General features: G+C 54.3%; 3 protein-coding genes across 9 annotated transcripts in view; 2 read left to right on the top strand and 1 right to left on the bottom strand.

Moving 5' to 3' along the window:
- Positions 1-8,574, top strand: part of ARVCF (ARVCF delta catenin family member) — a 52,051-nt gene extending 43,477 nt beyond the window's left edge. For 4 of the 6 annotated variants that reach the window (XM_066259837.1, XM_066259839.1, XM_066259841.1 and 1 more), the window contains 14 exons: positions 153-336; positions 1,210-1,327; positions 1,753-1,924; positions 2,576-2,593; positions 3,554-3,625; positions 4,843-4,970; positions 5,276-5,426; positions 5,710-5,908; positions 5,998-6,109; positions 6,212-6,302; positions 6,659-6,712; positions 7,150-7,235; positions 7,825-7,944; positions 8,358-8,574. In XM_066259837.1, the coding sequence (XP_066115934.1) occupies positions 153-336; positions 1,210-1,327; positions 1,753-1,924; positions 2,576-2,593; positions 3,554-3,625; positions 4,843-4,970; positions 5,276-5,426; positions 5,710-5,908; positions 5,998-6,109; positions 6,212-6,302; positions 6,659-6,712; positions 7,150-7,235; positions 7,825-7,932 (1,493 nt within the window). In that variant the 3' untranslated portion in view covers positions 7,933-7,944; positions 8,358-8,574. The remainder of the gene's footprint in view (positions 1-152; positions 337-1,209; positions 1,328-1,752; positions 1,925-2,575; positions 2,594-3,553; positions 3,626-4,842; positions 4,971-5,275; positions 5,427-5,709; positions 5,909-5,997; positions 6,110-6,211; positions 6,303-6,658; positions 6,713-7,149; positions 7,236-7,824; positions 7,945-8,357) is intronic. The other 2 variants (XM_066259838.1, XM_066259842.1) reach the window with 1 other exon arrangement.
- Positions 8,575-9,980: 1,406 nt separating this feature from the next.
- COMT (catechol-O-methyltransferase) lies at positions 9,981-27,029 on the bottom strand. Its single transcript, XM_066259854.1, has 5 exons — positions 26,896-27,029; positions 15,738-16,023; positions 14,707-14,900; positions 14,233-14,364; positions 9,981-10,793 (listed from the first exon to the last, which is right to left on the bottom strand). Exons 2-5 carry the CDS (start codon positions 16,021-16,023, stop codon positions 10,593-10,595), a joined length of 813 nt encoding a protein of 270 aa, XP_066115951.1. The 5' UTR covers positions 26,896-27,029; the 3' UTR covers positions 9,981-10,592.
- TXNRD2 (thioredoxin reductase 2) overlaps positions 26,951-27,250 on the top strand; it is a 47,053-nt gene continuing 46,753 nt past the window's right edge. For both annotated transcript variants that reach the window (XM_066259852.1, XM_066259853.1), the window contains exon 1: positions 26,951-27,081. In XM_066259852.1, coding sequence (XP_066115949.1) covers positions 26,970-27,081 — 112 coding nt within the window. In that variant the 5' untranslated portion in view covers positions 26,951-26,969. The remainder of the gene's footprint in view (positions 27,082-27,250) is intronic.

Consider the following 27,250-nt stretch of genomic DNA (forward strand, 5'->3'; position numbering starts at 1 on the left):
GCACTCAGGACCTCTAATAACTCTTGTCATTTTCTACCTTCTGGTCTGAGCTGGGACATGATTGAGGGTGTGGCAGGTCCTGAGTAGGGTCACATGGGAGGTAGGGAGGCAGTGCCCATGGTCAGCACTGGCTGGTCAATGGTGCCCCACAGGCACACTCTGGAACCTGTCATCCTACGAGCCCCTGAAGATGGTCATCATTGACCATGGCCTACAGACACTGACCCATGAGGTCATTGTGCCCCACTCGGGCTGGGAGCGAGAGCCCAATGAGGACTCCAAGCCACGGGACGCCGAGTGGACAACTGTCTTCAAGAACACATCAGGCTGCTTGAGGTGGGGGTGGGGCTGGGCTCAGGTACCCCCTGAGCATCTGCCCTGCGCTGTTGCTGGTCAAGGAGGCAGGAGCCGGGCACTAGAACCTGCATGCAAACAGCTATCCTGGGATAGCCATATCTTTGTTATCCAGATCACCTGGAAGATCACTAGCTGTCCAAGTCTTAGGACTCAGATCCATGTCACAATTCCTGTCTGAGTCCTGAGAATGGGGCCTGATATGGTTGTACTCACTCCCAAGGGCCATCTCTGGACAAGGTCTGCCACTATGTTGTGCAGTATCCCATGTCCCTATCCCTGCCCTGCTTTGACCCACTCTTCCATCATTGTGGTATCCAGAGAACAGGGAGCCAGGACCCTGTTTCCAGTCTGCCTCAGTGGCCTCACCCCACCTCCGTGACCTCTCCCCTCATATCCTGGGAGGCTCTGCAGAGACCCCACAGGCTGTCCTGGGTCCCCTTAGTCCTGACTGTCCATCAACATATGTCCCCATGGCCCTAGTGGGTGCTGACCTCAGGAAAAGTGGTACTCAGAGCCTCTGTTGGGGCAGAAGGAACTGAGGCTTGCCTGTGCACAGATTCAGGCCTCTGAACCCCCCTTTGTTTCTTTCCAGTTAAGTTGGGAGTCAGGAAAGCCACCCCCCCCCCAGCCACAGAGATGCCAGGCCAGGGCTCCCTCCCCAGGGTCTCTGTGGTTAGGCCGACCCCACTTTTCTTCACTGCTGTAGGCTGGCATCATCTGCCAATAAACCCAACAGGTCATGAATGGTGCCCATTTTGTAGATGGAAACAAGGCCCCAAGGCCAGGTGGGAGCTGGGGGAGTTAACTGTGGGAGCCAGGGGTCACAGAGCTTGCTTGCTCTTGGCTACCCAGGAACGTGAGCTCAGATGGTGCAGAGGCCCGGCGGCGACTTCGGGAGTGTGAAGGGCTGGTGGACGCACTCCTGCATGCTCTTCAGTCAGCCGTGGGCAGGAAGGACACAGACAACAAGGTGGGCGGGGTGGGACAGAATGGTCCCAGCAGGTCCCAGTCAGCATCAGTCTCAACCCCTCAAAAGGGGTCAGGGAGATGGGCCTGGAGCGGGCACAGGGGCTTGGACTATATGGGTGGCACAGAAAGGAGTAGGCCTGCACATCTAGGGCAGTGTGGGTCACCTTGTAGTGACCATACTGAGAAGTGGTTCTACCACAAAGCTCAGACAAGGTCCTATGTGAAGTAGGTATTCTACCCTTTTTCTCTCTCTGCCTCTTCCTGAGGGTTCTTGCTCATGTGGGCCCCTAGCTCAGGCCTCCATGTCTCTACACCTCCCACCCCCAGTCTACTCAGTGCACACTGGCTGCGGCCAATCTTCTCTGAGAGGCTTAGCATTCCCCATATCCACCTGGCTATACCCCACCAGCTCTCTTCTTCCCACAGTCAGTGGAGAACTGTGTATGCATCATGCGGAATCTGTCCTACCACGTGCACAAGGAGGTGCCTGGGGCCGACAGGTACCAGGAGGCTGAACCTGGGCCCCCAGGCAGTACTGTGGGCTCCCAGCACCGGAGGCGGGATGATGCCGGCTGCTTCGGTGGCAAGAAGGCCAAAGGTGTGTGGGTGGGACCGGGGTACCACTTTAGAACCTCTCCTCGCTCCCCAGGGTGAGGCTTTCCATACTTGTGGCACTTGTGGCCAGTTCCTAATGGGCAAGGCAGAAAGGGAACCAAGGAGGGTGTACCGCCCTGGGGTACCCATCCAGCAGGCCCAGCCTTGTCCCCTCTGCACTGTGCAGAGCCCAGGGGAGGGCAGGAGAGAACCCATATGGTGGTCCTAACTGATTCCTGGACCTAGTCCCTTAGCTCCAGGGAGGGTCCTATGGGCCCAAGGTGGAAAGTGCTGAAGATGATGCCACTTCCTGGCATTGGTAGAGCACCTGAAGACCCTGAGAAACCATGAAGGCAGCACCCCACCCCATACATACCACCTGCTCCTTTCGGGTGCAGGTTCCAACATTGCCCAGCAGCTACCTGGTGCATGCAGTCTCTGTACTGCTCTCACCTATTTGACCTATGCGGGCCTTTTCTGATCCCTGTCCTACTTGAGGCCATTTTACCCACAAACGTAATTGGGGTGAGATTTCACATGCCACCTGCTCAACCCAGGGCATGCAGTGGGAAGTTGAGGCTTTCTGGGAGGGCATGGAGGGTTGCTGCCCGCTCAGGCTCGTCTCCTTTCTCCTGTGCTTCCTCGGGCCGCCCAGAGGATTGGTTCCATCAAGGTGAGTCCCTGTTTGTCCTGCTGTCCAGGCCTGGCAGGTGCATTGGGCACCAGGAAGGCACCCCCACCTCTTACAGCTCAGGCAGTCGTCTTCATGACAACTGCAGGACCTTCCAGTCTCAAGGCCCTCCCCCATCCCCAGTCCCTTCTCTTGGCAGCCATCTCCATGACAACAGCAGGAATGTCGGCCCTAGACTGGTTTGGAGGCCAAGGGGCTGTCCTGTAACCTTAGACTTTGTTCCCCAGGCAGGGCAGCGCCTGGAGCTGGAACTGGGGCAGAGTCTGGGCAGGGCTGGGGGGTGTCCCTCCAATGGAGTGGGGCATGTGTGTCTGACAGAGACCACATAAAGTCCCCTGGAAGGGTGGGGACCTCAGATCATCAGCTGTGCTGCCTCCCAAAGGAGGAAAAACTCCGTCTGAGGTGGGGAGGATGGCTCCCCACCATCAGGGAGGTACACAGGTTGAGGCTGATAGGTGTTAGGTGCTGCTGCTGCAAGGGCTTGACCTATGAGCGGGGTATCTGCTAGCCAACAGGCCCAGACGGGGTAAGTTTCCCTCATTGTGAAGCCAGGCATGCGCTGTCCCTGCCAGCCCTAGGCTTCCTGTGTGCACCTATCCACCAACCAGCCAGGCTCCTGGATCCCTCAGTTCACACACTTGACAGCCACAAAGAGGCCATTGGGTAGGTCTGCAGTGCAGCTCTCAGCACCTGATGGGAGATGAGTCCTAGATGCTCAGGGCAAGGCTGGGACATCCCCAGGCCCCATTGCCACCACTGCACTCCCCTGGATCAACCTGCCTACCCAAACTTATAACACCTCTGCTCCCCTGGCCTCTCGGTGCATAGTTCTAAATATGGGACTGCTTTTTGGGCTCTGGGCAGGAAAGAGCTGGGCCCAGCCCTCCTGACACACCTGTCTCCACAGGGTCCACCTCACCTCCTGTTGCTCTTCTGTTCCAGGGAAGAAGGATGGTGAGATGGACCGAAACTTTGACACGCTGGACCTGCCCAAGAGAACTGAGACCGCCAAAGGTAAGTGGGTGGAGGTGGAGTCAGCTCAGAACTGTCCAGGTAGCGAAGTTTTGTGCCACTAAGCAGGCCTAAAGGGCCTTGGGCATCCAATGGGGAAACAGGACCACAGGAGTGGGGTTCCTCAGAGGATCATCTAGTTCCTGGGCACCTGTAGCGGGTTTAGAATTAGGGTCAGTGCCACAGGTCGCTTCTGGCTGGGTCGGGGGATAGAGAAGCCAGGCACTTGTTGAGTCACAGATTGAAAGTGAGGCCCTCAGTGAAGGGCAAGCGCTGGCTGGGAGGGCCCCCAGTGTCCGCCGAGCGGCTTGGGTACTGGGAGGGTGCAGCTAGATCCAGGATGGAGGCTTGGCCAGATCACCCTGATTCATGCAGGGGCAGAGGGGTTTGTGCTCCCAGTCCCCCGTGTCTGTTGCCACACTACTGTGGACTGACATTGTTCGGTGCAGTGGGAATCCAGCCTGAGAGAGATCCCAGGTCACAGCCCACTCTGTGAGCCCAGATGCTCCCAAACAGAATGGAAGGGATCAGCCACAAGAGGTCTAGGGGAGCGTCACAGACTGAGAAATTAGCCTGGGCCAACACCTGAGGAAGCAGTGTGTTTGGGGAATTGGAAGCCCATCCAGGCTGAAGTGGAGGGAACATGGCAACGTGAGGACTATGAGGGGGTGATGGCATGTTCAGCAAAAGGATAGGGGACAGGGAGGTAATGTCCAGGAACAGGCAGAAGCCCCAGTATAGGGACAGCAGCCTTGGGAAGCTGCTCAGCCCCTCATCTCTGGAATGCTGTGGGGGAGCGCTGCTGCCAGGCCTGGACCTCTTAGAGAATGGACCCTGTTGCTAAGGGTATGACCCTGGTAACAGCCTGTTATATATGGGTGTGGGGCCCTGCTGCTAGGGAAGGTGGGTCTTGTTGCTAGGGGAGAGTCCCTGGTTGCCACCTTCTCCCCACTGGTAGGCCTTCTGGATGCTTCTGTTGCCAGGCAGGTCTAATCCCATTTCTTTGGCAGCAGAGTCAGGGGAAGAACAGCCTTTCCCAAATCTACTGCCTCATCAATGAGCCTCTTTTTGTTCCTCTGTGGAGTGGGAACACTTTCACTCTTGGCTGGCCATAATGTTGTTAAAAATTCCCTGACTGCACCTTAACCTGGGAGAAGCAGGGAGAGGGAGTGATATGGGGAGGTCTGGATGATGATAGGCAGCGGGTGCTCTGTGCCCAGGCTTTGAGTTGCTGTACCAGCCAGAGGTGGTACGTCTCTACCTCTCCCTCCTCACGGAGAGCCGGAACTTCAACACTTTGGAGGCTGCAGCTGGTGCCCTACAGAACCTCAGTGCTGGCAACTGGACGGTGAGAGGCAAAGTCTGGCAGGGAAGGGACAGAAAGGGAATCCCAAGCATCCCAGGCTGGGCGGGGGGGAGATACTGTACCTCCCTAAGGTTGGGGAAGTTGGGGCACTAGGTCTTAAAGGAGGGTTCCCTGGGTGGTGGGGTGTGGAGGCATCTGGTGGAGGTGGAGTTGAGCTGCTGGTGTAGGGCTTTGTCAGGAGTACAGTCCAGCTGAAGGGAGTGATCTGGGTCGGGTGGGAGTGTCCATTGTGTGCTGTGGCACGACTCTGCTTGCTGAGCACGCTCCCGCCTTCTCTGCTGCCATAGTGGGCCACATACATTCGCGCCACAGTGCGCAAGGAGCGCGGTCTGCCAGTGCTGGTGGAGCTGCTGCAGTCTGAGACCGATAAGGTTGTGCGCGCTGTTGCCATCGCCTTGCGCAACCTTTCGCTGGATCGTCGCAACAAAGACCTCATTGGTGAGGACGCAGGTGGAGCTGAGCCTGGATGCAAATTTGGTGGGCAGCTGGTGGGGCGGGGTCCTGCCATTGGGGCTGAGGGATCGGTGGTTCAGGGGCCTGGCCTTGCCCTCATCGCTTTGTCCCAGCTGCTGAAGCAAGTCTTCAACCTGTCTGATCCTGGCCTTCTGTGCACGAGGCCCTTGCGGGCTCCCTTCCTGAATCTCGGGCTCCCTTCCTGAATCCTGCTTCTCTCCACAGGGGTGGGCAGGGGCGTGTCCTAACACCCGACCTTGCCCCTCAGGGAGCTATGCCATGGCAGAGCTGGTGCGGAATGTGCGCAATGCGCAGGCTCCAGCGCGACCTGAGGCCCACTTAGAGGAGGACACAGTGGTGGCTGTGCTCAACACCATTCATGAGATCGTGTCAGACAGCCTGGACAATGCACGCTCACTGCTGCAGGCCCGTGGCGTGCCAGCACTGGTGGCCCTTTGTGCTTCCAGGTGGGTCAGGGCAGGGGATGGAGAGGGCGGTGAGGGGGGGTGTCTGTGGGTGGGGTCGAACACTGACCTCACCCCGGGCATGGCCACAGCCAATCGGTGCGAGAGTCAAAGGCTGCGTCCCACGTGCTGCAGACTGTGTGGAGCTACAAGGAGCTGCGTGGTGCCCTGCAGAGGGATGGCTGGACCAAGGCACGCTTCCAGGTGCGGTCTGCACGGCTTTTCCCATCTCACTTTGCCAGGCTGGGTCCCCTACTGGAGGGCCCCCTACCCCCACCCCTGTTTGTTTTGTGCTCTCCCATCCAGTCGGCTGCTGCTAATGCCAGGGGGCCCAAGGGAGCAATGAGTCCCGGGGGCTTTGATGACAGCACACTGCCACTAGTGGACAAGAGTCTTGGTGAGTACAGGGCAGGATTGTGGGGCGTGGGAACTCATTCCTGAGGTTCGAGTAGCCTCTCCACTTGGTGCATTGATGGCGACAAAGCTAGTGATGGGTGGAGGACGGTGGTTGGCCCCAGGGCAGCCCCTTTCCCTATTTACAGCCTTCTACATCTTCTCCACCCATGGTGTCCACATTGGTGCCAAGTTATGGGGAAAGGGGATTGCCGGTACACAGTGGCCCAGCAGAAGGGTTTAAAGATGTTAGTGATGAAGGGTACCTAGGATCTCCGAGGCCAGCCCTGCCATGAGTTTATTTGCCCTGGTCCCCCCACTCTGCATGCAACCAGCCAGCCATTGGCTTTTACCTTGCAGATGGCGAGAAGCCAGGCAGCCGGGATGTCATCCCAATGGAGGCCCTTGGCCCAGGTAAGTGTAGGTGCAGGGCTGCTTGCTTCCCGTGTGGGAAGGAGGGGCCCTGAGATGGGCCAGGTGGTTTTGCCCTGTGTGTGTGTGGGGGGGGGGGAGTATTTGGAAGGCCTTCCCAGGAGGTGCTGGTTGGAAAAGAGGGACTTGGTTTTAGGGGTACTCAGGGAGTAAAGGGGTAGGGCAGCCTGGAAGAAGTGAGTGCTAGCTAGGGGCTCTGATCTGTCAGCTGAGGGGAGGTTGGAGGGTCCCTAGCTGCCAGGGGGCAGGGGGCACTGCAAGGCCTGAGCCACTTGAAGGAGGGGATGGGGCTGTGGGAAGCCCTGTCATAGGCCTCCAGGATGATGCACCCTGTCCCAGAGGCCCCTGTCTGGACTGGGGGGTGGAGTGCTCTGCTCCTGTGGTGCCTGCCCCTCAGAACTACCCTTATGCCCTCACAGATGGCTACTCCACAGTGGACCAGAGGGAGTGGAGGGCTCGAGGCAGTGCCCCCACAGGGGAGACCTCTGAGAAGGAAACTTTGAAAGTGAGTGGTTATGGACAGTGCCCAGGGAGGCAGCGTGTATAGTGCTAGTCCAGGGAGGGGCTCAGGCAAGATGCTGAGTTTGGTCTGGGTCCTGGGGTCTGCCTGGAGTGGGGTTCATCTGTTGGGCAGCTGAGCAGGAAGACAGCCCAGCTCAGTGGCCCCTCCACTTCGGGAACCTCATATCAGAGCCAGTCTGTGGGTACAGCTAGCTCAAAGCTCACACTCACTGGGAGGGAGAGAGCATGTGACAGGGCACTGCATGGCACAGTGCTCAGGGCCAGTAAAGTCTGAACAAGTGTGTCTGCACCCTACTCTACATGTGGGGGGGCAAGGTCCCATCATGGTCCCACCCGCAGGGCAGCTCCTGCCACCTGCTCTGTGCCAATCCCCTGGCTTTGGACACAGGCCTCAGGGCATCTGCTCATCTTTGTGAGCCACATCAGCTCAGCTCCCCTCCCCATCAGCCCGCCCCTCCTGTGCACCAGCATGGGCCCTGCCCCACTGACCAGCACAGCCCCCACAGTCAGTTCTGACTAACCTACTCTGTTCTGCCTCTAACACCCTCCTGCCCACCGCCCATCTGCTACAGCCTGACCCCAGCAGGAAGGCTCCTCCTCCAGGGCCCAGCAGGCCCGCAGTCAGGCTGGTGGATGCTGTGGGGGACGCTAAGCCTCAACCCGTTGACTCCTGGGTCTAGCTTGCATGCCTGGTACGTTTTCTTCTCTGGTTGTTTGTCAACTGTTTCCCATTCTCTGGAGAGAGAGGGGCTTTTTTAAAATCTCTACTGGCTGCATGCTCTGTGCTCCCTGTATGCTCCCTGGTGGAATCCCTCCCTGCCCTACCACTTGGAGCCCTGCCACCTGAATGTCCATCTTAGGGAAAGACAAGCCAAGTTGGGGCCCAGAGGAGATGGGACCAGAGCAGGGATGCCCCCACCCATACCTTTAAGTACCCCAAGCACATGACCTCCAAAGACCAGCAAGTAGGTATTGGCCCTGGTGCTGAGACCCTGAGGGTCTCAGCAGCTGCCTTTACACCTATATGCCTCCATTTGTCTAGTCTGTGGAGGCAGCCCCTGGTTCTTGGGCCACCATACTCAGCCTTCCCCTCTTCCCTCCTCAGGGCTTGGGCCCAGCCTTTCATTCTTAGAGATCTGCTGATGGGAAGAAGGGAACTCCAGGGCTGGCCTGCACAGACCCTGCCGTGGAGCTTGGAGCCCCCTGGCGGCAGAGGTCAGCAGCGCCTCTGTGCTAGAACCAAGGCTGGACTTTCTGGACATGCCTCCCTTCCCACCCCCTCATTCCCTCCCTCCTAACTCCCTAGGCAGAGTTAGCTGTTTACTGACATGGTGCTGTGTGCATGGTGCTGTGTGCGAGTGAGAGAAGGCTGGTGGGCTGCAGGGCAGGGCCCATGGAGGCAACGGGAGAGGGGGCCTGGCTTTGCTTTGGGGTCGGAGAAGTAGGAGGGTGTGGCCCTGTATGTACAGTGCCCGAGAGGAGCTAGGCAGCTGGCCCTGAGGACAGGCAGCTGGGCAGGGAGGGGGGCTCAGGAGTTTGCTTTGGAGGGTAGAGGGGATCCCCTGGGTTCCAACTCCCACCCTGCATGGCAGCCCAACCGCCAGGCTGCCCCGGGGGGCTGGCCACACCAAGAGGACTGGGTGCAGCAAGATGGGGGTCAGGCTGTTCTTATCCCCACCCTGCCCTTGGACGCGTGGAACCCCAGCGCAGTGGGAGCCTTCCTAAGTGACACTGGCCCTGGCGCAACTTCTGCATCCTTCTGCTGGAGCCCCAGGGACTGACACCTCCGGGACTGACCTTCAGCAGCAGAGGGGGACTGCTGTTTGTGACTTCAAAACAGAAGAAAAACACTGACAAAAAGCATTAAAAACAAAACCAAAATAAGACTGTATTGGTAAACACGAGAATTTTTGTAAGAAAATTTAAAAATTAAAAAAAAGCAACAAAGGAACTTCTTTCATGGCTCAGCCCACTCACCACAAGCTGACTCCTCCTCCCAGTTTGCTAGGTGGGGAGTTGGGGGAGTTGTGGCCCAAGGTGTGCAGCGGGAGCTCAGCGCTCAGGCCCCGTAGGTGCTTCCACACATGTCTGCCCAGACTCTGCAGTCCCCTTTCTGCACAGGGAGGCGAGGGCTCACTCCTGGGAGGTTAGGTAGGCCCTGAGGCCGAGTTTGTGTTCTGGGCAGAGATGAACTCCTCTGAGACAAGCTGCTTCCTAGGGAGCCTTGGAGAGGACCCGAGTTCCAAGCACTGGGGTTTGGGATTGGAGGGCTTGTATTTATTGAGTGCAAACCAAATCTACCTCATCACTCACCAGTTACACATCCTGGTCTGAGCCCACTCTCTTCCGTAATGAGGCTGAGTGGGACTCGGCTAGTGAGAACATGCTTCTACCCAGTGCCACACGGGACCCATGGGGCTAGGTGCTGGAAGGACCGTAGCTGGCGCTGCTGCAGGGCTGAGTCCCCATTCCTCAACACCTTGATCAGAGATGAGTGTGGGGCGTGGCCAACTGCCCTGTTCTGGTTTCCCAGGTGAGATAGCCTCCAGGTGGGGGCTTAGCCAGCCTGCAGCTGTCCCTGTGGGGCTGACCGGTGTCCCTGGAGGAGCGGTGGTGAGGCAGGGTGCATGGGCAACATTTGCCTCTAGCCAAGGGGACTGCTATGCCGTGTCGAAGTGGAGGACAGCAAGGGAAAGGAGCAGCAGCAGTGTTGAAAAGAAACACAAAGTTGACCTCTTATATCTAAATATTTATTTAGCTCTTTACTATTTTAATATCTTTGTCATATTTAACCATGGTATATAAGAATATTAATAACCAATTTTAGTGAAGTTGCATTTCATTCTTAAAAAGGAGATGGAAGAACTGCGAGGAACTGGGGAATGTGTTGTTGGTCATAGTGCCATTACTGAGGCTTTGCTGCCACCTGGTGACAGCAAAGCTCGAGGACAGACGGAGAGCAGAGCCCAAATTTCCAGATGTTCCCAGCTCCCCCTCCCATGTCCAAAGACCTGTCCCCTTAAGAAGCCCTACTGGAATGCTGGTGGGGCTGAGTAACACTCAGAGACACCACCCACCCTGACATGGTATTTATATATAGCTACTTTCCAGACTTACTGCAGTGACTGCCTGGTGAGCAGGTTGCCTTGGGGTAGATGAGTGGCTGACAGCCTGGAACCCTGTACAGAGGGACCAGTGTGGGCTGGGCTTGGCCTTACAGGCCTCAAGTGTGCTGCATTGAGGACAGACCCCAGAACTGTAGAAGCAGGGTTTGGCAACAGCTTATCTACCACATCCTTTATAACCAGGCTTGGTGAGTGACCCAGAGCAGGGTGGGCAGTCAAGCCCGGGCTGGACTGCCCAGGCCCAGGTAGACAGCCTTCTCCAGGCCATCGACCACCTGTGAATACTCCAGGTAGGAGGAGAAGTGTGTGCACTCAAAGCGGCTGCTCCCACGCACATGTGCCAGAAACTCCGGTGCTCCTGGGACGATGACATTGTCAGCCAGCAACACTGTCCCCTTTCGTAACAGGCCACACTCCTGCAGGGAACAAGACAGTTGTAAGGGGTGAGAGTCGGGTGTCCAGCAAGCCCGCTCAAAACCATAAGGACAGGTACAGCTGGCTGGTGGAGGTTCTATATGCTGGCCTGACCCTGCAGCTACTGGGGTCGCAGGGGTCTCTGCAGCCCTCCATTTCCTCCCTGCAGTGACCACTGCAGAAAAGGGCTGTGCTGAGTACAGGCCCCATCTCTAGAATATCACTCTGAGGAAGGATCTTTTCTTCCTCCATTCACTCCTGCATCCTTGGCCCCTAGGACAGTGTGTGGTATACAATGGGTGCTCACTAAATGCTACCTAGATGAGTGGAGGCAATAATGGGGCAAGGATTCAGGTCACAGTTCTAAGGCCAGTGGGTCCATCATCCAGTGCCAAGAAAATGTGGCTTCTCCAGGTGGGAAAACTGCCAGGTGCCCAGTGTGTGGCTCTTGGTGGTGGTCACTGGAGGTTGGAGGTACAGTCTGGCTTGACCAGGGTAACCCTGTGAATACTCCAGGTAGGAGGAGATTCACTTTGGACATCCCCAAGCCCCAGCATGTGGCATGCCCCATTCCATCAGCAACTGGGCCCTGGGCTGTGGCTGGCATTCCTGGGCCTGGGCTCTGCAGAACGAAGGACAGCAGCTGGACATACATAGGTCCTCCAGCATTGCTTTTCTAAGCTTGGGGAGGAGCTGCTTAGATTGTATGAAACAACATAATAAGAAGCCTTAAGCAGAAATGTGTATCTTGGAAGAGAAGTAGACTAGGGCAAGGGTCACCCCACGTAGTCTGGTTTCCTGGATAGTCATAACAGGAAGAAAAAATAAATCCCAAACGTGGAAAACGTAGTCGAACAAGTGACCTCAGGAGTGTCTGAAATTGCCGGCCTGACCACATAACGTGGGACATCTTCAAGTGATGAAAATCATGGGGCGGTAGCTCTGCACCCCTCCAGGGTGGTGCCCTAGGAGAGTCGTACTGTGGTCTCAGCCCTCCTGGTAGTCGCTGCAGTTACCTCTAGCCTGTGGGCTGTGGGGGAAGCCAAGGGCCCTCCAGCCACAGCTTCAGAAAACAGCGAGACTGGGACAATCCATGAGACAGAATTTAAACAGAAAGTATCATTATGTGTCATGGAGTATTTTCTCTTAAAAAAAAAAAAGGAAAGGAAAAGAACTTTCTAGCAATGTTGCCTAAAAAGACTGAACAGAGCGCAGCCCAGGAGGAGGTACCCCTGGCCCAGGCCCCAGAAGGATGGCTCAGGTCTGGGACAGGAAGTGCACAAGATAAGCTGGGAGCAGGGGCTCCAGCCTCAAAGGGCTGTGCTGAAGGACTCAGGGCACCACTGGTCACAGATGAGACTATCAGTAGATTGAAGACACCAGACACTAAAACCATCTATGTAGTCAACCAGGAAAGAAGGAATGAAAGGAAGGAAACTTCAGCCACCTTTGGAGGGTACTAGGGCCAACCATCCTTGAGAAGCTGGTCATAAGGGGGGAGAGGGTGGCCCCTGCACTGCCTTTCCCCAGACACCACGTGCCTCCCAGAGAGAGAGGACACAGACCCCTCGGGAGACCTCTGGCCAGAAGCTCACAGAGTCTGAGCAAACCTGTTGTGCTAACTGCTTCAGGGAGGAAACGGCATTCAGAGGACCAGGGTACCAAGTGTGAGGTGATTTTAAACTTCGTCCACAGTTCATTGACCTTCAAGTGGTGGATGTGGGCTGGGTTTAGTGACTGGCCTCTAACAAAGAGTGTTAATAGGGTGTGGCTTCGGAGCCTAAGTCATACACCCAGCCCCTTGTTGCCAGTCACCATGCTGTGAGGACACTTCAAGCAGCCCTGTGGACATGCCCATGTGACAAGAGACTGAAGCCTCCTCAAAGTGGCCATCCAACTTTGAACTGCCACCTGCCCTTGCTGGCCCCTTTTACCCAATCAAAGGGAGGGGCAGCTGGCCCTGACCCAGCACAAGCCAGTGGCCTGCAGAGCCACAGGTGTGGGGTCGCAGAACACATGCTTAAAAAACACAGCCATTCCCATTCATAACTTCTCTTCTTTTGAGATAATTACCAGTCTTGAACAAGGAGCACTGAGAAAACTGTTAGTTTCCTACTTACTAAACAGCAACACTGCTGCTTTTCTGTAAATGCAGGCCCCTGTAATTATCATATACACCAAAGCTGCTCAGATCCTCCTGACTCGCTGTGACTGTGACGCTCCCTGTGACTGTGACACTGGCAACTGGGTTGGCCACCTTGTTTCTGCCCTCAATACATGATTTCCATGTTCAACCCCCCTCTGCCTGGTGGACCTCCTCAGGCCCAGGCATGCTCCCCCCGACAGCTACCCCAGGGGCCTCCTTGTCATCTCCCCATTGACTGCGTCTCTTGGCAGTCTTTGGTGACCAGTCTTTTGTCCCTGGATCCCCTCCCTTTACACCACCAGCGCTCACTGCCTCCCTGAAGGTCCAGACAGCTGCACCCGCCTCCTCACAGCCATCCCTCCGCACTCTCCACAGTGCTCAGGGATCTTTCCTGAAGACAGGTCTAACCTCATCCTCATTAGCTTAAAGAGCGTGGTGCCCCCCACCCATGTGGCATTTGAGGCCCTCCACACACAGCCCTGGCCTACTGCCCCAAGTAGGCCCACTCCTGGAATATTCCGTGTCCTTTCACACCCACCAGAACCACTGGGTTCGAGGTGCTGCCCAGCCCTCAGCCATGGCTCTGGTGGCCATACCTTCTGTGCTCACAGTCCCTCAGCGCTAGGCAGTGTCCAGCCTGTGGGGGAGCTGAGGTGGGTGAGCAAGGGACAGATAACGTGGGACAGCCCCAGGCTGGCCCTCCAGCAGGGAGGCTGGGGTGGAACAGAGCGTTCCAAGCCCTCCATGAGGGCCACGGAGCTGCTAAGTGTCCCCTTGACTGCCCAGGAGGGACAAGGCAGTGGTTATTGATATTAAGCTGCACTTGCCAGCTTGTTACAGACCCCAAGCTCCACCCTCCTGACACAAGGCAGCCCCACTTGTCACCATTTGGTGCTGTGGGTGGCTGCCTGGGGGGTTGCACAACAAGAAGCCTCAGGAGGAGGAAGGGCAGGAGATGTGGATTTACCTAACGAGCACCAGCCATCTAGTTGGGAGAGCCAGCATGGCCGCCAGGCTGCTTCCCTTCTGCCTCTTCTGACCTGTGCCCTTTGGGGCACTGCAGTACAGGCTGCCCAGAACCCCTTTCCTCCCATCTCCATCCTGCCCCAGGGCCTCCTCCAGTCCTCTGTGCTCCCTGACCTCAGACAGGCCGGCATCAGCCACCTGAGGCCCCCAGGGCCACCCTTGGCAGGGCTTAGCCAGAGCACCTGGCTCTTCGGAGAGATGGAGGCCCACCGACCAGGCAGCCTCTGTGCCAGCAGTCAGCCCACCCAGCCAGCCAGCTGCGTGCTCACCTCCAGGAGGACTGTGTCTGGCAGGTATCGGTCCTTCCAGTGGTCGAGGAAGACCATGTCCAGCGTGTCCACATCATATTTCTTCTTCAGCTGAGGGATGATGTCCTGGGAGGCCCCGACAATAACGGTTACCTGGAACAGTGCTCCGTCAGTGCCTGTGTCCAGGGGGGTCAAAGAGACCACCCCACTTGGACACCCAGGTAAGAGTCCACCAACAGTCTCTGGGGTCCTGGGCAGACAAGTCTCCGCTTTGGCCCTTCCTCTGGGGGGATTTCCTGCTCTATGGCACGGGCAGCAAAAATGCCCTCCCATAGCTGTTGGGGGGTTCTGTGAAACCTGACCCAGAAGGCTCCGTGGGCCTGGCTACAGCAGGATAAATGTAGCCTTGAACCATGCAGGGCGGGCCCAGGGCCTTCCCCATCCACACCTGGCCCCTGCCAGTGTCCACATCTGTCACTGGGGGAGATGTTGCACCTTGTCCTGCAGGCCTGCGAAGTCCAGTATCTGCTGGGTGATGGCAGCATAGTCAGGATTGAGCTCGATGGTGAGCAGCCGGGCGCTGGGTAGCAGCAGGCGAGCCATCCGCACAGCTGAGTAGCCACAGTAAGCCCCCAGCTCCAGCAACACGGAGGGCTGCTGCTCCAGCAGCACTGTGTCCACGATCTGACCTTCAGGGGTGGGAGGAGGGGATGAGTGCGGGTGGGAGGAGGGGATGAGTGCAGGCAGGAGGAGGCCCACTCCCCGTCTGGGGTCCGTTCCTTCAGACTGAGCAGCACCCCTCCCACAGCCTGGCCCTCAGCCCGCCCCCAGGAGCACAGTCCCACTGGACACCCGCCAATCTCCCATGGTCCCTTAGGCCTCTGCCTTTCCACACACCTCTCTTTCATGGTCCCTGGTTGACTCCTACTGGTCTTAACCTTAAGCTGCCCTCTGTGGAAGCCCCCACTCCTCCCTGCCCATGGGCCACACTCAGGGCCTGCCTGGCTCCCTTGAGCTGGACACCCTTAAAAGGGCTCTGATGGGGCTGGACTTCAGGACATGCAGCACAGCATGTGCCTGTGTTCCATGCTGGTGTCCAAAGGTCAGGAGGCAGTGTGCGGAGGGGCTCAGTGCCTGGGCTAGGCAGAATCCGAGGAGACCTTTGTGCCCTTGTTCCTTGCAGGGCACTGAGCCCCCAGCTCTGAGGGATAAATGTGAGAACAGGGCCTGCATGGGGCCCCTGTTCTCCCCTCTAATTGTTGGTCTGCGGCAAGGAGGGGACCTTGAGCAGTGCCCTCCTGGGCAGTTTATCAAATGTCCCTCCTTCTCCATGAGGACTGTGATGTAGTGTTAAGATCTCTGCACAGCATTTGTCCCTGGCTGACAGATGATTCGGGCCCCCAGGGCTCCAGATGAGCCCCCACGCCAACACCCAGGATCGGGGTGATAACAGTCCCCTCCATGGGCTGTGCTGCCTGGTTGGGGTCCCATTCCCATCTTAACTGCCTGCTGGCCAGGCTGCCTACCTTTCTTGTCACCCACGTTCATGGCCCACTCCTTCTGTGAGCAGTAGGTGTCGATGGTCTCCAGCACGCTCTGTGGATCCCCAGCCACTGCATGCTGCAGTACGTAACGCAGGATGCGCTGCTCCTTGCTGTCACCCATGAGCAGGTTGTGGATGGGCTGCAAAATGAACTCGTTCCAGCAGAGAAAGAGTATGCCACGGCGCCGCAAGAAGAGCACGAGGGCCAGCAGCGCCAGCAGCACTAGGCCCAGTGAGGCTGCCAACAGTAGAGGGGGGGCCTCTGGCATCTGAGACAGGGCAAAGGTTGGGTGGGGGAGAAGGGGAGAGAAGAGGAAGGGAGTCAGGGGCAGCCAGCCAGCTTCAGTGCTTAGTGGCTGCCAGGCAGTCGTGAAGCCACTGATGGGGCTCAAATCACCCTGGGTTAGTGCAGACCTGCCCTCTTTCTCCTCAGTTTGGTGGTGCTACCATTGCCCTCTTGTGTAGACGGGGGTCCAAGGTTCTAGAGGTCAACTGAGTGCCCCAGGGGAACAGAGATCCAGCTCCCCTACAAAGAGCTTCGGGCTAGGGCCGAAACTTTAGGTGGACAGAGCAGGTGTGTGTCTGATAGTCCTGCCTGCGAGCCTGCTGTCCATAGCCCCTCTCTCTGGGCACTTTCCCAGACAGCCTGGGGCCAGCTGCTGCCCTGACTAAGGGCGGCACAGAGGAGATACCACTCTGCGCAGCCCATGTGGGCACCTACTCAAGATAGTCTGAGACTTTTGTATAGCCCTTTGAGTTTCCATATAAGGACACAGGTGGTCCCTAGACCAGGCAAAGGGAGCAGGTCTATCCCTTGACAAGGAAAGCCAGTCCTGCCACCTGCGCCACAGTGTGGGAAGTGCCAGCTGTAGCAGCTGCTACAGATGTAGCATTACCTCCTGCTGTCTTGTCACCCTTCAGGCAGGTAGCTCAGGACCCAGTCATGTCGAACTGGGCCAGGGTCCCCAGACACAGGGCAAAGTTGAGACAGCAGAGAAAAGTTCAGAATGTTCAGGGTGCATGGTCAGATTTCTAGCTAAAGACCTTAAAATGTTAAAGGACAAGTCCTTGCCGAATAGCTCAATTGGTTAGGGCATCATCCCGATACACAGTTAAGGCACATACAGAAACAGATGGATGTTTCTCTCTCTAAAATCAATAAACAAAATTATAAAAAATGTTAAAGGTGAAAAAAAGTGGAACATAGGAATCTTCCACCAGGGCCATGGTCACTCACAGGAAAGGGTCTCAGAATCCTGGCAACTCCTGAGGACCCTGCTCTCCAAGAAGCTCCCTCTTTGAAAGGCACACCTAGCAGAGCAGGAAGGCTGAGGGTCTCAGAGGAGAGCCCCCTCAAGGACAACTTACGGCTCTAAACTCCAATGCCCTGGAAGGTGAGAAGGAGAGGGCTTGGGAAACAGAGCAGAGAATGAATAGAAAGCTGAAACTGCCCAGGGGAGTGTGGACACCCAGACCTCTCGGTTCTCTCGCGCCATGTTGGCTATGTACACAAGGCTGAGTGGACACATGCTCAGCAGGTCCAAGTCTGCACACCCAATGGGCCTCGTTCCACACCCCTGCTCCCAGCACCACCCTGACCCTCATCGCAGATTTCCCAGCCAGCGTCTGCCCTCTGTGTCCCTTCTCTGGGCCTCAGCAGCAAAGCAGACAGAACTTGGTATTCTTTCGTCTTGAAATAATCATCAACAGAAACTGTAATCTGAAAATGACCAGGGTATAGATATCTGGGCCCACCCCTGGAGGCCAGCCTTGCCCTTCACCTTTCCCTCCTCAGATGAAAGAGCATGGAAGGCCTCAGAGAGGCAGCGACAACTGGGGAGACGAGGGACACTCTCTCTGGTCCTTACTGGCACTGTCTGTGTCACAAGGGCACATGCACCCATGCCGTATCCAAAGCAGAAGAAATGAATGAACCACTTTGCTCAAGTCCTGTTTCCCAGGAAAGCAATTATCAATTTGGAAGTGACATATAAGACCAAGGGCTAGTTACAGAAAGAACATACCAATCAATGGGGAAAAGATGAGTTAAGAGAAAAATAGACCAAGGCAGCAAATATGAAGCTTATAGAAAAAGGCCAGAAGCCCTGAACCAAGAGCACGTCTTGGTGCCAGAGTGGGGTGGACCCTGGGCCCCACCAGCCTAAGATAGACTATGAATCAGGCATCTTTCTGCGGACACCTCCCCACACACAGAGCAGGAAGCACCATGCAGGTGAGAGGATCACACAGGGAGAGGACATGGTGGGCAAGGGCAGAGTGGCTTTCTTCTAGGACACAGATGACAGGAAACAATGGTGGGAAGCCTGTTCCACCTGAATGTCCAGAACTTTTCACTGTGCTCCTGTCTGGGTGATTAGTATTTCCTAACCACACATCTGTGTTGCTTTATTTTTTGTTACTATTATTACTAGTAGTGTGTTTGGGTGGTGAGACACTAGGCCATTTTGTTTTATTCTCTGTATTTAAAATAATCTACTAAATGTTAGAAATAAGTATCTAAATTAAGAAGGAAAATTCTGCTTAAATAGTAAACTGCCTGGTGGACTCTGGGGTTGTGAACTATACATTTCAATACCCACAATACTTGAATTGTGTGAGAATCAGGCTTTTAAATCTCTGTCTCTGGGTCTGTCTGATCATAACTTTGCAGAAGGGTACAGGGAGTGGCCCCACCTGTGGGACAGCCTGCAGTTGCTCCTTTCCTGTTAGGAGGGGGTGGCACGCCTGCCAGGCAGGGCAGCTCCAAACAGGACAGAAGCGGCCACACTGTGAGAGGATTGTTATGCCTCCCTGTCAGCTGTCATGCCCACCTCCCACTGGCCCTCCCAGGGCCCTCTTGGGCCAGGGACACAGGGCTCAGGGAGACACTCAAGGTACTACCCCCACCCCATGCAGTGCCTAGGGGACTGGGCTTCGTGCCTACCTCACCTGGTTCTCCAGCAACCCCAGTGGAGAGTTCTGGCATTCTCCTGTAAGGTGAAAGAGTGAGGCCCAGAGAGTGGGACTGGTTGCCCCTGGCCACCAGCTGAGTACTGGTCACTGGCCACACTGCCTCCCCATGGACACCTACCCTTTGAACACCAAAACCTCACTGGACATCCCTGACTGTAGGGCTACCCTGTTCCCAAACACTGCCCAGCTGTCCTGGGAGAGGCCACCCCTACCCAGCCACGGAGGAGAACATGTCCAGGTCTGCCCAGAGCTTTGTAGACAAAAGCTGAGCGAGTGAGTAAGTGGAGGGTGGAGATGCCAGAAACTCAAATCATGAGTCATGCCATTAAAAAAAATGAAAAAAATCAACAGACACCACAGAGGAAGCCACTCAGAGCTTGCGGATGTTCTGACCATGAGTCCTTTGTGGGGAAATAAAACACGGGGAGCTCCCTTTGTTCTGGGTCCTGGGACCTGAGAGACTGCTGCTCTGCAGTTGGAAGAGCCCCAGGGCCAGGTCGCTCAGTGTTTGCAGGAGACAGCTTCAGTCAGACTCCCACACCGTCCTGCTTTGGCTCCGAGCCCCGGGGGGTGCTGAAGACTCTTGGTTACCTTACAGAGAGACAAATGGAAAGGGCGATCCTGAGGCTTGGCTTCAGAGCCACCACAGGGGGCTGGTTACAGGATGACAAAGGCAACTCGACCACTGGGCAAGAGATGAGAGCATGGAAGCTGAGGGGCACTCTCCTAACCTCTCTGCTTTGGTATATGTTCAAAACATGTCATAACGAAAGGCTGTATGTGGACTGCCAAGCATACTTGTCAAATGTGGTTTCTTGTCCACAGAGAAGGGAGGAGGCGTGTCTCCTGTCCCGCAGGATTCTTGGTGTCAGGGCAGGGGCTGTACTGGAGGAAGCTGCTCAAGGAATTCTAGGTTTGGCTGAGGCCTTTATGAGGCCTCCACAGCTGACATATTTAGAATCATGAGAGTGTGAGAGAAACTGAGACACAAATAAATGGACAAACATCCCATGGTCATGGGCTAGAAGATTAGACATTGTTAAGTTGTCCATAATACCCAGAGTGATCTACAGATTCAATGCAGTGCCTATCAAAAGTCTAACAGCATTTTCTGCAGAAATTAAAAAAAAAATTCAACCTGAAAGTCATGTGAAATCTCAAGGGACCTAAAATGGCCAAAACAATTTTGAAAAAAGAAGAAAGTTGGAGGATACACTTCTCAACTTCAAAACTAACAATAAAGCTATGGTAATTAAGACAGTGTACTCCTAGCAAAAGATAGACATAAAAACCAATGGAACAGAATTGAGAGGCCAGAAATACACCTTCATGTTTATGATCAAATGATTTTTTATTAACCAAGGTGCTGGGACCACTCAATGGAAAAGAACAGTCTATTCAACAAACGGTTCTGGGACGACTAATATATGCTACTGCGTGGATGAACCTTGAAGACATTATGCTATGAAATAAGCCAGACATAAAAGGATAAATGCACTTATATGAAATATCTAGAGTAGGCAAATCCACGGAGACAGAAAGTAGAATAGGGGTCACAGGGGCTGGAGGGAGGTAGGATTACTGCTGAATGGACACAGAGTTCCTGTTTGGGATGATGAAAAAGTTCTGGAAATAGTGGCAATGGTTACACAACAACGCCACTGAATTGTACACTTAGAAGTGTTAAAATGGTATAAGTTATGCATATCTTACTACAGTAAAAAGAAAACAGTGAAAAACAAACAATACAAGCAGCCCTGCTTCTGGCATGCCCTGTTTCAAAAAGGGAAGGGAACATGCCATTCCCCATAAGGAAGCAGGATCTAGAAGAACAGCCCAGCTCCCCACTCCCTGGGGGACCCAGGCACTCAGGAAAGCCTGTGGCAGGCCTGCCGCCTGCCTGCTGCTCCCAACTTCAGCAGGGCCTGTGGAGGAACCTAGAGAGACAGACACATGCCTCCCAGAGTGCACACTCATCTCGCTTGTTGGAGGCAGCGGAAAGGGGCTTCTTGTCACAACAGAATCTGCCCACCCTGCATGCTTCCTTTCAATGTGCCCAGGATGCATGCATCCAGCGTACATCTGCTTGCTGGCACACAGACATGGGCAAGGGCCGGACTCTCTTTCCCTAAACCACAAAAACACATACTCCCCTAAATTGCCTTTAAATAAACCCATTCTTTAGTATTCTTCCTGCCACATCAAAGCCATAACCTCCATCATCTCTGATCACCATTAATCTACTTTGAGACCCAAAGGGAGCAATCAAGACAGGTGGCAGCTGGGCCAAGCCCCTGGCCAGCCTCAGTTAGAGGCGGGCAGCAGGTAGCGAGGTCACTGACATCCACAGCCATCAACTCCTGGATCTTTAGCTCCCTTGTGACAAAAATACTTTGCCACATCCAGCTTGACACACAATAAACTTCACCAAGGCCCTGCCCCCCCAACATCTGCAAGTGAAGGGCTCCCCTCTTCCTGCAGGTCTGCCCTTTACCCATAGGCTCCTGAAGTTGGGGGCGTGGTACTGTGAGCTTGGTAGCCAGTTTATCACTTTTGTCAGCTAGTCAGTATTAGTTTTCACCTTTACCACATCCTAGATGACACTCATTTTTCCTTAAAGGAAATGAAAACATTTTTCATAAATATATTACAAGTAAGCATCAGTAGATGTTACTGAGACTCTTAAAAATTCTTTTAAAGAAATGAACAAACTATATCACCTGATTCCTAGGCTCATTTAAAAAAACTCATACAAGATCACTAGAAATGCCTTTGCCCCTTTTGCAAAGATGCTACATGCTGACACCTCCTCAGTGTCTGCCCAGCTGGTTCAGGAAGCCTGGGGGAGGGGCAGGATGGCACTTGTGCCAGTGGCTGCAAATGTGACAGAAGAAAGGTCCTGCCTCAGAATACAAGGAACATTCTGGGGGCAAGAGTGAGCAGAATGGCCAGGATCTTCGTGGTGGGGAACCAAAGGGCAGGGTGGGTCGGCCAGGACATGCCTGCCAGGGTGAGCATCCAGGGAGGGATGGTTGACCATCTGTCTGAAAGAGCCCCTCACGGCACCAGACATAAGACCAAAAAACCCCAGTTGTTATCTCGTTCCCCACCTACCATCTATGTGCTGTAAATGTTAATTATTTAGTATCTTGTAACTACCAACGTAAAAGAAGTATGTGTCTCTCTGATTTACTTTTTATCCAATCCAAGAGAGCCCCCCCTTTCCTGTTTGCTTTCTCCAGCCTCCTTAATATATCACCAATGGATTTCATATAACACTCCTTAAGTCTCTTCCTTTTAGTCTAACGTATAAAATAAGCTGTAAAACTGCCATTCTCCAGAGCATTTTCTCAATCCGTTGAGATTTTGTTTCCCAGCAATTGTTTGGCTCAAATAAACTCATAAAAATTTTCTACAGGTTTGGACATTTCTCATGGCAACACACTTATATAAATAAATCAGGTCAAATTTAATAAGACCAGAATTATTATTATTTGTGACAGAGACAGAGAGAGAGAGAGACAGATAGGGACAGACAGACAGGAAGGGAGAGAGATGAGAAGTATCAATTCTTCATTGCGTTCATTGACTGCTTTTCTCATATGTGCCTTGACCTGGGGCATGGGGAGGGCTCCAGCAGAGTGAGTGACCCCTTGCTCAAGCCAGTAACCTTGGGTTCAAGCCAGTAACCTTGGGTTCAAGCCAGCAACCTTTGGGCTCAAGCCAGTGACCATGGGGTCATGTCCATGATCCCACGCTCAAGCCAGAGATCCCGCGCTCAAGCTGGTGAGCCAGCGCTCAAGCCGGTGACTTCAGGGTTTCAAACTTGGGTCCTCTGTGTCCCAGTCTGACGCTCTATCCACTGTGCCACCGCCTGGTCAGGCACCAGAATTATTTTAAACAAGAATAATTACTTTGGCCTGACCAGGCGGTAGCACAGTGGATAGAGCGTCAGACTGGGATGTGGAGGACCCAGGTTCGAGACCCCGAGGTTGCCAGCTTGAGCGCAGGCTCATCTGGTTTGAGCAAGGCTCACCAGCTTGAACCCAAGGTCACTGTCTCGAGCAAGGGGTCACTCGGTCTGCTGTAGCCCCCTGGTCAAGGCACATATGAGATATCAATCAATGAACAACTAAGGAGCCGCAACGAAGAATTGATGTTTCTCATCTCTCTCCCTTCCTGTCTGTCTGTCCCTATCTGTCCCTCTCTGACTCTCTCTGTCTCTGCCACAGAAGAAAATAATAATAACAATAATTACTTTGGCCCTGGCCAGTTGGCTCAGTGGTAAGAGTGTTGGCCCAGCGTGTGGAAGTCCCAGGGTCAATTCCCAGTCAGGGCACACAGGAGAAACGCCCATCTGCTTCTCCACCCTTCCCACTCTCCTTCCTCTCTGTCTCTCTCTTTCCCTACCGCAGCCAAGGCTCCATTGGAGCAAAGTTGGCCCGGGCACTGAGGATGGCTCCATGGCCTCTGCCTCAGGCGCTAGAATGGCTCGATTGCAGTGGGAGTCTGTCTGCCCCTGCCCCCCACCCCCCGCTTCTCACTTCAGAAAAACACACACACACAAAAGAATAATTACTTTGCTTATATCTTAGATCAAAAAGAGAAGTGACTGTAGAGGAAATTTTCTCAATGAAGAAAAATAACACACTCTTGTGGGTTATCAGATTCTAATCCTGTTCACTGTCTTTGAGGTTTTATGAATTGGATGGGATCCTGCCATCTTACACATATTGTCAGCCCTTACCAAATCATTTCTAGTTTCTTTCAATATCTGGCTCCAACTCTCCAAACTGCTGTTTCCACTTTATTCCCTCCTTCCTGACTTAGTATCACTGAGAATTAAAACTTGACTTCCCAGACCTTTCCTAGGTCTCAGGTTGTGTGGTAGCTGCTCCTTTCTCTCCAGGATCTGAAAGAGCCACACATGCTGAAGCCAGACAACTCAATATAAACTTCAAAGAATTCATCACCACACAAATCATGTATGGGCAACCTCTGCCTGGAGCTACTGGTGCATGAGCCATTCAAAAAGTCCACAGGAACTCCTGCATCTTCATGCTCTGTTCCAGAAAATAATCTTGACTGTGACACTGGTGTCTATGCCATCACCATAAACATTCACACTATAGACTGGGAATCTACCAGATTGCGACCACCATTGTTACTCTCCCAACCAGAGACCCTTAGAGCTCAAGTTTAAACTCTTCTCAATTGTCTGCCTTCAGGACCCAAAAACTGGGTTTACCCAGTCAGCTCCAACCATTAACCTTTGCTTTTTTTTCTGTTTCTATAAAAATGTGCCTTTACTAAATGTCTGATAGCTTACACCACCCAGCAAATATCCTTTATTACCAAATCCAAACGATGGTTCAGCTGGTCCTTAACAAAAAGTGATCAAACAGAAAATGGACTTTTAAATTCCTTCCTTCAGCCTGACCAGGTGGTGGCGCAGTGGATAGAGCGTCAGACTGGGATGCAGAGGACCCAGGTTCGAGACCCCGAGGTTGCCAGCTTGAGTGCGGGCTCATCTGGTTTGAGCAAAAAGCCCACCAGCTTGAACCCAAGGTCGCTGGCTCCAGCAAGGGGTTACTCGGTCTGCTGAAGGCCCGTGGTCAAGGCACATATGAGAAAGCAATCAATGAACAACTAAGGTGTCACAACGTGCAATGAAGAACTGATGATTGATGCTTCTCATCTCTCTCCGTTCCTGTCTGTCTGTCCCTGTCTATCCCTCTCTCTGACTCACTCTCTGTCTCTGTAAAAAATAAATAAAAAAAATTAAAATAAATTCTTTCCTTCAATGACAGCAGGACCTGACAAGGACTCTCTCATTTTTTTTTGTTGTTGTTATTAATTTTTTTTAGAGAGAGAGAAACATCGATTTGTTGTTCCAGTTATTTATGCATTCCTTGGTTGATTCTTGTATCGAACTCACAACCTTAGCATTTCAGGACACTTGTCTAACCAACTGAGCTGCTGGGTCAAGGACTCTCTTCTTGACCAAACCCTATCTGGCTCCTCTGTGCCATGTTTTCAACTAGTCCTCAACTTTGGCCTATAAGGACTTGAACAAACACTAAAAGTTTCTAACAGCTCAAGGCTGCATCCATCCGTAGGATGAACCCCGCCCCTTCTTAAGGGACATGCTTGTTCTAGCCAACAACTAAGGACTAATCTCCTCTCCCAGTCTCTGTGGGTGGGGAGGAACCTCACTTCCACAAGTGCCAGTTAGCAAACCCAGGTAGGTGTCACGTGGACTCCCCCCCCCCCATTCTGCTTCTTGTCATTTTTCACTTCCCTGACTCTCTCAAACTTCTGCCCTGTGGCCTTTCCCTCTACCAACTTCTCCCTTTTTTTTTTTTTTTTTTTGTATTTTTCTGAAGCTGGAGAGACAGACAGACTCCTGCATGCGCCCGACCGGGATCCACCCGGCATGCCCACCAGGGGCGATGCTCTGCCCCTCCGGGGCGTCGCCCTGCCGCGACCAGAGCCACTCTAGTGCCCGGGGCAGAGGCCAAGGAGCCATCCCCAGCGCCCGGGCCATCTTTGCTCCAATGGAGCCTCGGCTGCGGAAGGGGAAGAGAGAGACAGAGAGGAAGGGGGTGGGGTGGGGGAGGAGAAGCAAATGGGCGTTTCTCCTATGTGCCCTGGCCGGGAATCGAACCCGGGTCCCCCACACGCCAGGCCAACGCTCTACCGCTGAGCCAACCGGCCAGGGTCAACTTCTCCCTTTTAAAGCACCCATCTGCACCTGGGCAAATCAAGCTTTCTCCCCTATTCTCAGTAGAGACTGAAGACAATCTGTCCCCACAGCTTTACCTAGTGTCTGCCTATGTTTAGCTATGACAAGCAGAGGCAGATTAAGGTTGGTTGAGACCTAGGGTACAGAAGAAAATATTGGGCCCCTTAAAAAAAAAAGAGAGAGCCTGACCTGTGGTGGCGCAGTGGATAAAGCATCAACCTGGAAATGCTGAGGTCGCCGGTTTGAAGCCCTGGGCTTGCCTGGTCAAGGCACATATGGGAGTTGATGCTTCCAGCTCCTCCCCCCTTCTCTCTCTCTGTCTCTCTCTCCTCTCTCTCCCTCTCTGTCTCTCTCTCTCCCTCTCTCTCTCCTCTCTAAAAATGAATAAATAAAATTAAAAAAAAAAAGAGAGAGAGAGGGAAAATAAAAAGATATGTTAACCATATTTTTAAATAAATAAAAAATATTATGTACTATTAAATTGCACATATGAAACCAAACTTGGTGTCATTAGAAAAAAGTGTAAAGTTGGGGTTTTGCAGGGCCCTTCAGAAGTTTGGGTCCAGGGCCCGTGCCCTGGTGTGCCCGCCATTAAATCCACCTCTGTCATTGACAAGGCTCTCCTCACAGGACCTGCAGTGTCCCTCAGAGCCCCTGTAGGAGTTGGGAGTCCACAGGCACTCAGGGAAGCTGTCTCAAGCAAAGTACACAAAAGTCCCTGGCTGGAAAAACTAAAAAGTTAGCAGGTCAGACCTGGGGTGACTTCCCCTTTCTCTATGTTCTCACGGGGGCCTGGAGGTGAGGGGAGTGTAACGAGGCCACACCACCCAGACCCGGTCCTGAGGGGTCTTGGACTACTGTCATGACTCCCTGGTGGGGCAGCCATTCCCCTGAAAGAGGAAACCTGTTTATGACATCACTGTGCCCCTCTAGGCCTGGGCCCCACAATTCTCCCATTGCCAAGGTTCTGATCCCCGCTCAAAAACCAAGTGTGACCCCTCATGGTGATTCAGAACCTGACTTGGCAATCTGGTCACCAGGCCAAAGCCCTCCGCCAGAGACAGGCGCTGACCCTAGGAGTCTGGATCCCCACAGCAAGAGGGACACCCCACCCGTCTGGACCCCATCCCCAAGTCGGATCTTGCCACACTCGCACAGAGTTGCTACTCCCTCAGTCAAATCCGGCTCCCTTCCCCGCAACTCCTGCCCAGAGACCCCCACCCAAGGTCGGATCCCTTCATCCGGGTCCGAACCCCCCCACCTCCACCCAACCAAATCCCTAACTCCAGGTCCAGAGACGCCTGCTCAAGGTCGGAATCCCCATCCCCGGGTCAGATCTCCCACGCCAGGTCGGACTGGGTCGGACCCCAGCAGCAGGTCGTATCTCTCCCGGTCGGTTCCCGCAGCCCGCGCGCGCACTCACCTCGTCCCGCGGACACCCCGCGCCGGCGCAGGCAGCGCGGCGGGCAGCCCGGCCGCCGAGGCCCCGCGGCGGCGATGGCGGCGATGGCGGCACGAGCGGCGGCACTGCGTGGGCTCCGCGGTCGCTTCCGGTGGCGGACCCGGGCCGTAGCGGGCGGGGTGCGGGGCGCGGCGCGGGACGCAACAGGTAGGGTGGGGCTCAGCCGGGTGTACCACGTGGTGATGTCCCCGCTGCAGCAGCGTCAGCTGGGACACGAGTCCTCCAGCTCCCAGTCAACCTCAAACCCTTTTCCAGATGCAGAAACAGCTGGATGATCTTGCCAGAGGTCCTGCTGGGTAGTTACCTGTGCCACGCC

This window comes from Saccopteryx bilineata, chromosome 2 (genome assembly GCF_036850765.1).
Source record: "Saccopteryx bilineata isolate mSacBil1 chromosome 2, mSacBil1_pri_phased_curated, whole genome shotgun sequence".
In the NCBI taxonomy this organism is placed as follows: Eukaryota; Metazoa; Chordata; class Mammalia; order Chiroptera; family Emballonuridae; genus Saccopteryx; species Saccopteryx bilineata.

What these genes read in the sequence shown, in the direction of transcription:
- COMT (XM_066259854.1), bottom strand. Translation starts at nt 16,023, where the DNA reads ATGCCAGAGGCCCCCCCTCTACTGTTGGCAGCCTCACTGGGCCTAGTG. An exon ending in GAACGTGGGTGACAAGAAAG is followed by an intron (nt 14,901 to 15,737) that starts GTAGGCAGCCTG and finishes CCACCCCTGAAG; the next exon opens with GTCAGATCGTGGACACAGTG. An exon ending in CAGACACAGTCCTCCTGGAG is followed by an intron (nt 10,794 to 14,232) that starts GTGAGCACGCAG and finishes TGTTCCCTGCAG; the next exon opens with GAGTGTGGCCTGTTACGAAA.